We start from the raw sequence: 10,000 nt of genomic DNA, 5'->3' as shown, positions 1-10,000 counted from the left end.
CACGTCATACTGTCACATCATACCGATAACCCAGAACACTAGCTCTAAATGATGCTGTCTGTCAAATGACATCAGTGAAACCCATTCAGAGGTTGGCTATGCATACATTTTCAGTCTACATGATTGGTCCTTTCTTCTTTGACAAGTCTTTCTCTCTTTCCCTCTGTCTTCTCTCTCTCTCTCTCTCTCTCTTTCCCTCTCTCTCTCTTTCACTCTGCCTTTCTTCCTCTCAGTCTGTCTCCTGTGCAGGGTTGGGATGAGACGTCTGACCGATCCCTATTCCTGAGCCCCCCGGGCACACACACACACACACCCACATACACACCAAACTCTCCCAGCGTGCCCCGGTTCCCTGCCCAGAGTGGGGGGCGTGTAGAGCCCAGTCTGCTTGATGCGGTGGAGAGGTTTGGGGCGCTGGCTCTTGGGGAGGCTCCACCCGTCCTGCCCCAGAAGAGGAGGGGGGTGGACGGGGCAGAGACCGGCCCAGGCTCCCTACTCAATGGCAGTAGCTGTGGCAGCAGCCCTGGTATGCCAGCCATACACACACTCAAACAGACAGTTACACACACACACACACACACACACTCAAACAGACAAACACACTCTCTCACACACACACACATTTGAATGCTTTATTTGGATTGGCAAGTAGGATAATATCATGACAAGATCCAAATTTGGCTTGAAAGGAGTGTCTAAAAACAGCAAAGTTTAACACCATGATGTGACAAGATGATACAGAACAGTACTTTGTGAATTGTTTAGACTTTTTCTTGGAGAGACCACAAATCTGTAGGCCACGCACACACATGTTATGTACATAGCCTAAACTACCAAAGATTAAGGCTTTAAATTTGTATCCACGGTTATTTAGGGCATTATTCAGACTTCAGAGGTTGATATTTTAACAGTTTTGGGGCATAGCAGGTGTTTATGTAGTCACTCACCTAACACTCAGACAGATGAACACACAGAAACACACACACACACTCAGACAGATGAACACACAGACACACACACATACACACACATACACACACACACACACACACACACACACACACACATACACACACACACACACACACACACACACACACACACACACACACACACACACACACACACACACACACACACACATACACACACAGATTCAGATTTAATTTATTTAGAAATGATCATGCATCATCATGCATAAAAAAATGAAATTATTTTTCTGTCAGTGTAAATGTCTAATAAAAACACTAAAACAATAACAATAAATATTTATATATACACACACCACATGTAACATAAACATAACCTACCTCTTGCAGCATAAGAGCAGCCTATTTGAAGTGCGGTATCAATCTCACACCTGCATGAACACACTGATGGCTGTCACATCCTCACTGACTCTAATGTACAGTACATGCCTAAACATACTGTATGTTTTACATGCTCCCCAGCTATAAATAAATGTATTGTTTGAAATATTGTTTTGTTGTTGTAGAACTACTTGGCAATAGGCAGGACTCTGCAAAGTTTGTCCAAGACACCACAAAGTACTGGTACAAACCTGACATCACAAGGGAACAGGGTAAGCACACAGAGAGAGAGAGAGAGAGAGAGAGAGAGAGAGAGAGAAAGATGCTGTTTTGCTTGTGCTTTGGCAACACTGTACCTACAGTCATGCTAATACTGTAAAGCAACCTTGAATTGAATTGAATTGAATTGAATTGAATTGAATTGAATTGAGAGAGAGAGAGAGAGAGAGAGAGAGATACATTTCACACTCATTCATTTTTGTACACTCTTTTTTGCTGTAGCCATAGCTGCTTTGAAGGACCTGGAGCCGGGCTCATTCATAGTTCGAGACAGTCACTCATTCAGAGGAGCGTACGGATTGGCTATGAAAGTTTCCACGCCCCCTCCTTCTGTCCTGCAGCAGAGTAGGAAAGGTGAGAAGGATGGACAAAGGCACTACACACATGTCCATCACCAGCACAAGTTCAAACAATGACACGATAATGTAATTACTCATATTGTGTGTGTGTGTGTGTGTGTGTGTGTGTGTGTGTGTGTGTGTGTGTGTGTGTGTGTGTGTGTGTGTGTGTGTGTGTGTGTGTGTGTGTGTGTGTGTGTGTATCTGTGTGTATGTGTTTGTGCGTGTGCGTGTATGTGTGTTTATTTATTCATGTGTATGCAGCTGGGGATCTGTCAAGCGAGCTGGTCAGACACTTCCTGATTGAGTGCACACAAAAAGGAGTCAGACTGAAAGGCTGCCCGAATGAGCCCTACTTTGGTAAGCAGTGTGTGTGTGTGTGTGTGTGTGTGTGTGTGTGTGTGTGTGTGTGTCTGTGTGTGTTTCTGTGTGTCTGTGTGTGTGTGTGTGTGTGTGTGTCTGTGTGTGTGTATGTGTGTGTCTCCTGCCTCTTTACACTGCCAGTGCCACCACACATGGACAACATGGTGGAGAGAAGGACAGAGCAGTATTATATATTATATATCAATCAATCATCCTCTCGAATGTGCAGTCACTTTGGAACAAATCCGAAGAACTACAAGCACAGGCTCGGTATTCCCTCGAGTTCAGAGACTCTTGTATCTTGGCGCTTACGGAGACATGGCTGTCCAACCGGGACACGGATAGTGACCTGTGTCTATGCGGCTTCGGATCGCCGGTTCGGCTGGACAGAGACGCAATGACCACCGGCAAGGGCACTGGTGGGGGTGTGTGTCTCTACGTGAACGAGCGCTGGTGCAAATCAATTAATGTTAGAGAGAGAATTTGCACGGCCGATGTGGAATTGCTCACGGTGGCACTGCGTCCTTACTATCTCCCACGCGAGTTTTCCCAGCTGTTCGTCACCCTTGTGTACATTCATCCAGAAGCGAACAGTGACAACGCCTGTGAAATTATCTCTCAAGTAACCCACTCACTTCAAATGCGATCCCCTGATGCCCCAATCATTATTCTTGGGGATATGAACAATTGCTCTTTGTCTAAAACTCTCAGGGACTTCCATCAATATGTTACATGCCCCACTAGACAAAATAAAACATTGGACCTATGTTATTGTTCAGTGAAAAATGCATTCAAGTCCATCCCTCTCCCACCTTTAGGCTCATCTGATCACAACTGTGTACACCTCATCCCCTCATATCAAACTTCTCTTAAGAGAGGCAAGCGACAGACTGTGTACATTAAGGAATGGTCCGAGGATGCTTGTCTTTCTCTTCAGGGGTGCCTGGACTGCACAGATTGGGATATGTTTAAGGACTCATGCTCTGATATTGATGAATTAACGGATGTTATCAGTAGTTGGGTGGCTTACTGTGAGGATATTGTCATCCCAACTAAGGCCTTAAAAGTTTACCCCAACAGTAAACCATGGGTTACCAAGTCTCTTAGGGGTCTTTTGCGTGAGAAGAACAGAGCCTTTAAAGAGGGAAACTTGCTAGCACTGCACAAACTTAAAAAAGAGATAAAACGAGAAATCAGGGTGGGCAAACTAAAGTATAAAGATAAACTAGAAACACAACTCAAAATGAACAACCTGGGTACAGCCTGGGATAGTATGAAGACTATAGTAGGGCTTAAAGAAAGGGGAAAGCGGAAGTTAGAATTTAACAGCATACCTGACCCAGTACTGGCAGAGGATCTTAACAGGTTCTATGTCAGATTTGACACACATGACTTCAGTAACAGACATTCTGAACTCAAGAAGAATCTTCTGGCATCCCCCCCATTTATCCCTTGTTTTAATGAGCATAGTGTTGTTAGGTGTTTCAAATACTGCAATCCAAATTATCTGGCCCAGATAACATCAGTGGCCGCACGTTAAAAGTGTGTGCTGAACAGTTAGGCCCCATCTTCCATCACATATTCAGTTTCTCACTCTCTTTGCAGAGGGTGCCATCTCTATGGAAGCAGTCTGTAGTGGTGCCTGTTGCTAAGGTCAGTCGGCCCCAAATCCTAAATGATTTCAGGCCGGTTGCCCTCACATCTCTTATTGCAAAATCCTTAGAGAAGCTGATTAAAGCTGAGCTCCTAATCAAGGTGCAACCTCTCTTGGATCCTTCCCAGTTTGCCTATAGGGCCAAGAGGGGGGTGCAGGATGCTACCATCACTCTACTAAATCTTCTCTATAAACACCTGGAGGAAAGAGGGAATCATGCAAGGTTGAACTACTGAACAACTTTAGCCTTGACCCAAGCCTGACTGGTTGGCTACTTGATTTCCTCACGCAAAGGGTTCAGAGAGTGAGGGTAAATAAAGTGCTGTCCAGTGGCCTAACATCATCCACAGGCTCACCTCAGGGGTGTGTCCTCTCCTCCCTGTTGTACATACTGTACACCAATGACTGCCGCAGCCAGTATGACAACAGGCACATTCTAAAATTTGCAGATGACTCTGTAATTGTCAGTCTCCTGAATTCCCATGAGAATGAGCATGGCCCTGTTATCAATGAATTTGTGTCATGGTGTGAAGATGCTTTTTTGCATCTGAACATCAGTAAAACCAAGGACATGTCCATAGATTTCAGACGCCTTCCCCCTGCTCCAAAGCACAGTGTCATCAATGATCAAGATGTTGAAATTGTATCATCTTACAAGTACCTAGGCACCTTGATTGATGACCGGCTTAAATTCGACCTGTACACCACCTCGGTGTGCAAGAGAGGGCAACAAAGACTCTCTGCACTTAGGAAACTGGCTAAGTTTCAGGTGGACAAAACATTGATGGCATTGTTTTACAAAGCTTTTATTGAGTCAATCCTCACATTCTCCATTATCTGCTGGTATGGAAATGTCACCATCAGAAACAAAAATGCATTTTCCAAGATTGTAAATATGGCCAGTAAGATAGTGGGAGTGAAGTTTGTTAGTCTCACCAAATATTTTAATAAGCAGGTGTTCAACAAAGCGATACAAATATATCAAGACACAGGCCATCCCCTGTATTCTGAATACGTGCTGCTGCCATCTGGCTTGCGTTTTAAAACTCCTATTGCTTTTAAACAGAGGTACAAAAATATTTATTACAACTAAATTATTATTTTGTGCATATCTGTCTGTATTGTAGTGTGTTGTGTCTTGTCGTGTTGTATGTGACCCTGTCTGCAATCAAATTGCCCATTTGGGACAAAGAAATAAATTGAACTTGAACTATATTATATATTATCAGCTACTTTCATGTCAACAGTTCATCAATTGGCCAGTTAGTGACTTGAGATGGACACAGATAAACATTTTACAGAGTATTTGCACCGTTAAACTGGGCTACAAGTGCACGAAAGCTTGTTTGCTGTAGCCTGATAGCATGAGCTTGGCTTGGCATATCAAGTGGGGGCTAACGGAAGATGAATTAATCAGTGCCATGTTATCACATGTGATGTAAAGACTGAGTGCATGCTTTTCTGTTGGAAGGCTGCCCTCTGAAATGTGTAATCACTAGTCTCCCTCTAGTGGTTAAAATATGTAATGTATTGAGACATACTCTCAGGTCGAGACTGTGTCTGTCTGCTGGTAAACTCAAACTGAATACAGAATGTCTTCAGAATATCCAGTCTAGTCTTTTGCCAAGACAGTCACTCATTCAGTCATTTACGACTTTTGAGTAGACTATTTTAACCAGGAAGTAATATGACTATATTTATGTTTTCTGTTTCCTGTGTGAATAGGAAGTCTCACTGCCCTGGTGTGCCAACATTCCATAACTCCATTAGCTCTCCCCTGCAAGCTCATCATCCCTGACAGCGGTAAGTCTCTCTCTCTCTCTCTCTCTGTTTGTTTGTTATCCTGACTGAGCCAGCATGTGCCATTTAATCTGCCAGTGTTATCCAGAGAAGCTTGGAAAGCTTTGAAGGGCTATGATTATCCTAGATAGATAAGCCAAATATTATTTAGACACATATTTTCCCAAATGAGGTTTCAATGTCTGGGAAAGGAACTTCAAGTTGACTTAAAGCCACATCTGTATGATACACACATTACATTACATTACATTACATTTGGCTGACACATTTTTAACCAAAGCGACTAACAACATGGTAACAGTTAAGTTTTAAAGCAATTCTCTCAACAATTTTAGGACAATTTAAAAATGGTAGAGTACAGTAAGAATAAGTGCATCAGTGAGTGCTGTTTTTAAACAGTTGAGTGTCAGTTCAAGACGGCTGGTAAGTGCTAGCATCAGCAAGACTTGTTGTAAGTGGTGCTATGAGAGAAGATATTCTCTAAAGAGCTGGGTCTTCAGGAGTTTTTTGAAAATGGAGAGGAATGTCCCTGCCCTTGTAGGAACTGGCAGTGTGTTCCACCAACGAGGAACAACAGATGAGATGAGTTGGATTGGTCTGAGCGTACCGGTGGTAGAGCTAGACGTCGTTCGTCTGAGAAGCGTATGTCTGTATGAGGGCATTCAAGTAGGTAGGAGCAGAACCGGAGACTACTTTGTAGGCAAGCGTTAGAACCTTGAATTTGATGCGGGCCGCCATAAGTAGCCAGTGTAGCTGGATGAGCAGCGGGGTAACATGTGCCCTTTTGGGTTGGTTGTAGACCAGGCGCGCCGCCGCGTTCAGGATCATCTCAAGGGGTTTCACTGCGCAGGCTGGGAGACCTGTCAGGAGGGTGTTGCAGTAGTCAAGTCGTGAGATCACTATTGCCTGAACCAGAAGTTGAGTAGCATCTTGAGTCAAGTAAGTCCTGATTTTCCGTATGTTGTAGAGTGCGAAACGGCATGACCGGGCGACTGAGGCAACATGATCTGAGAAGGTTAGTTGGTTGTCGAGAACAACTCCTAGATTTCTTGCAGTCCTGGTAGGTGAAACAGACAGGGAGTCAAATTTGATGTTGATGTCGTGGTGTATGCTAGGTTTAGCTGGGAGGACCAGCAGTTCAGTCTTTGAGAGGTTCAGCTGGAGGTGGTGTGCCTTCATCCATGTAGCTATGTCTGAGAGGCAATCCGAGATCCGTGCTGAAACCAAGGGGTCATCAGGTGGAAAGGACATATAGAGCTGTGTGTCGTCTGCATAGCAGTGGTATGAGAAGCCATGCGAACGGATAATCTGCCCCAAGGAGGTGGTATAGATAGCAAAGAGAAGGAGGCCCAGCACTGAGCCCTAGGGGACCCCTGTGGTGAGATGGTGAGGTGCAGATAGCTGACCAAGCCACGTTAAACGAGCGTCCTGTGAGGTAGGATTCAAACCAGGAGAGAGCAGAACCGGAGATTCCCATGTTAGAATATAGAGAGAAGGATGCGGTGATTAACCGTGTCAAAGGCAGCCGATAAGTCAAGCAGAATGAATACTGATGAACGAGCGGTCGCCCTGGCTTCTTTTAAGGCTTCTGTTACAGACAGCAGAGCCGTTTCGGTAGAGTGGCCGCTTTTGAACCCAGACTGATTTGGATCCAGAAGGTTGTTCTGTGAAAGGAAGTCAGAGACCTGTTTGGAGACTGCTCGTTCAATGCCTTTAGATAGGAAAGGCAGGAGTAAGACAGGGCAGTAGTTCTCGACTTGAGCAGGGTTGAGAGAAGCTTTCTTAAGTAACGGTGTTACCTGGGCCATTTTGAACGCTGTTGGAAATGTACCGGAGGTTAGCGAGGCATTGATCACATGTGTGATAGCTGGTGCGATGGTCGGGCTGATGGACTGAAGTAGGCTCGTAGGTATAGGCTCCAGCGAGCATGTGGTAGGACGGCTACCTGTCAGGAGTCTAGATACTTCACTCTCGGAGAGAGGCGCGAATGCTGAAAAAGATGTTCCAGCAGCCCCTAGAGGTTTTAGGAGTGCGGTATCTGAGTCTGATGCATTGTGTGGGCATGACACGTTTCACACGTTACACACATTTCAGTTGTCATCATCATATGTACTTCTCAAATGGAAACGAAGAATAATGTCATGATCCTTGGTATTTATAACAAGACAAGTGAATAAATAATAAAACAAGTTAACAGTTAACAACTAATTCCAAGCTAGTGCTGAAATACTTTAGGCTAAAGCTCAAAGAAAGACATACAAAAAAAGGCTGATGAGAGAGAGAGATGGGGGGATGAAAGAAAAGTGTTTCTCCTCCTGTTTTGTCCGTTTTGTAATACGAACATGCAATCATTTATCATACTCCAAACGTGTTGTTTTAAATGTGCATAATCAATCTTTTTGTTCTGCTGGCTTTCTTGTTTTTGCCTTACTGGGACTACAGATTGCTTTTTCAGCCTCTGCACACTCGCGAGCCAGCATGCCACAGGCTTGTCTCGCATGGCATGCTGATTTAGTGTTTTTCCACATCGCCTAGCCATAAATGGCCTCCCAGCCTCTCCTTCCTCTCTCCTGCTCATTTACTCTGCGAGTCTGCCCAGAAACAAGGCAATGTCATTTATCACACAGCTGGACCTGATTGGGGTCTTAAAAGGAGTTTTTTTTTGTTTGTTTCTTGAAAACTTTGGTAATTTGTGACAGTTTGATGAATCTAGCTCCTGGAGTTAGAAGGTTTCTTCTCGCTTCGCTCTCTGTCAGCTGTCTTTTGGTGGAGCTGAATTAACTTATGATGGGATTATAATTGACTCTTCTCTCTTTCTTTCTCTCTCTCTCTTTCTCTCTCTTCTTCTTTCTCTCTCTCTCTTTCCCCCTCCCTCTGTAGATCTTTTAGAAGGCTTGTGTGAATCTCTGTCGGAGACGGCCACAAACTCAGCGGCAGAACTGCTCAAACAGGGAGCAGGTAGACACACATACACACACACAAACACACACACACTCACACATGTTTGTTTGTGACAATGTGTGAAGGAACAGAGAAGTAAAGACACTATTCTTACATAAAACTGTGTTAAGCTTGATTTATTCATCATTTTGTGATTGCATGTGTGTGTGTGTGTGTGTGTGTGTGTGTGTGTGTGTGTGTGTGTGTTCTTTGCAGCATGTAATGTGTGGTTCCTCGGCTCCGTTGAGCTTGAGTCGCTGACTGGTGTCCAGGGTGTGCAGAAAGCTGCAACTGTCACTCTGGCTTTAAACCGTCCCCCAACCTCCACCATTGTCCACTTCAAAGTGTCTGCCCAGGGAATCACACTCACCGACAACCAGAGGAAGTAAGAGTGCTACACACACACACACACACACACACACACACACACACACTCACGCATGCACACACACACACACACACACACACACACATACACATGCACGCATACACACGCACGCACACACACACACATACAGTACACACACACATACAGTACACACACACACACATGCACGCATACACACGCACACACGCACGCACACACACACACATACAGAACACATACACACACACACACATTAAACATTAACACATTAGACCCAACGCACAAGCAAATCTAAGAAGATACACACTCTACAAACCTGTGTTGACTCACTTTCACACACTCAGACACATCTAACACTAACTTGCTGTATGTGCTCACAGGACATAGTGACTTACTTAGGAGCTCTCACACACACACACACACACACACACACATATACACACACACACACTTAAAGGAAAAGAAAGCTTAGAGGAACTAGGCCAGTGTTACACTGCAAAGTCAACTATACCACCTATCTCACAACTGTGTGTGTGTGTGCGTGTGTGTGTGTGTGTGTGTGTTTATTAGGTTGTTCTTCAGGAGGCATTACCCTGTAAACACGGTAATATTCTGTGCTCTAGATCCTCAAGAGAGAAGGTGAGATACACACACACACACACACACACACACACACACACAGTATCTATATTCATACTCCTCCTTTAAATGAGCATTCACATGATAATGAAACTAAATAACTGTTAAATAGAGAATGTGATAAATGGTGATATTACCATCCCCCCATCTCACCGTCCTGTCTATCTTTCTCTCTCTCTTATTCTTTCTGTCTCTCATCTCAGATGGACCAAAGATGGCTGCACAGATGCAAAGTGAGTTTTAGTTTTTACCGTCACAAATGAGAGGACATTATCAATGAGATGAGATTCTCCTTTAGTGTCATACCTCA

General features: G+C 44.3%; 1 protein-coding gene across 2 annotated transcripts in view; it reads left to right on the top strand.

Annotated features, from left to right (window-relative positions):
• The window catches only part of tns3.2 (tensin 3, tandem duplicate 2), a 24,291-nt gene that overhangs the window by 13,120 nt on the left and 1,171 nt on the right, over nt 1-10,000 (top strand). For both annotated transcript variants that reach the window (XM_076278091.1, XM_076278092.1), the window contains 9 exons: nt 234-526; nt 1,496-1,582; nt 1,812-1,943; nt 2,192-2,287; nt 5,670-5,747; nt 8,625-8,702; nt 8,901-9,069; nt 9,622-9,690; nt 9,894-9,923. In XM_076278091.1, coding sequence (XP_076134206.1) covers nt 234-526; nt 1,496-1,582; nt 1,812-1,943; nt 2,192-2,287; nt 5,670-5,747; nt 8,625-8,702; nt 8,901-9,069; nt 9,622-9,690; nt 9,894-9,923 — 1,032 coding nt within the window. The remainder of the gene's footprint in view (nt 1-233; nt 527-1,495; nt 1,583-1,811; nt 1,944-2,191; nt 2,288-5,669; nt 5,748-8,624; nt 8,703-8,900; nt 9,070-9,621; nt 9,691-9,893; nt 9,924-10,000) is intronic.

This window comes from Alosa pseudoharengus, unplaced genomic scaffold (assembly GCF_046254945.1).
Source record: "Alosa pseudoharengus isolate Yale_2024_CS ecotype anadromous, Long Island Sound unplaced genomic scaffold, YU_APseudo_1.1 YU_APseudo_1.1_scf_11, whole genome shotgun sequence".
Taxonomy (NCBI): Eukaryota; Metazoa; Chordata; class Actinopteri; order Clupeiformes; family Clupeidae; genus Alosa; species Alosa pseudoharengus.
This window is presented reverse-complemented; position numbering and strand designations above follow the sequence as displayed.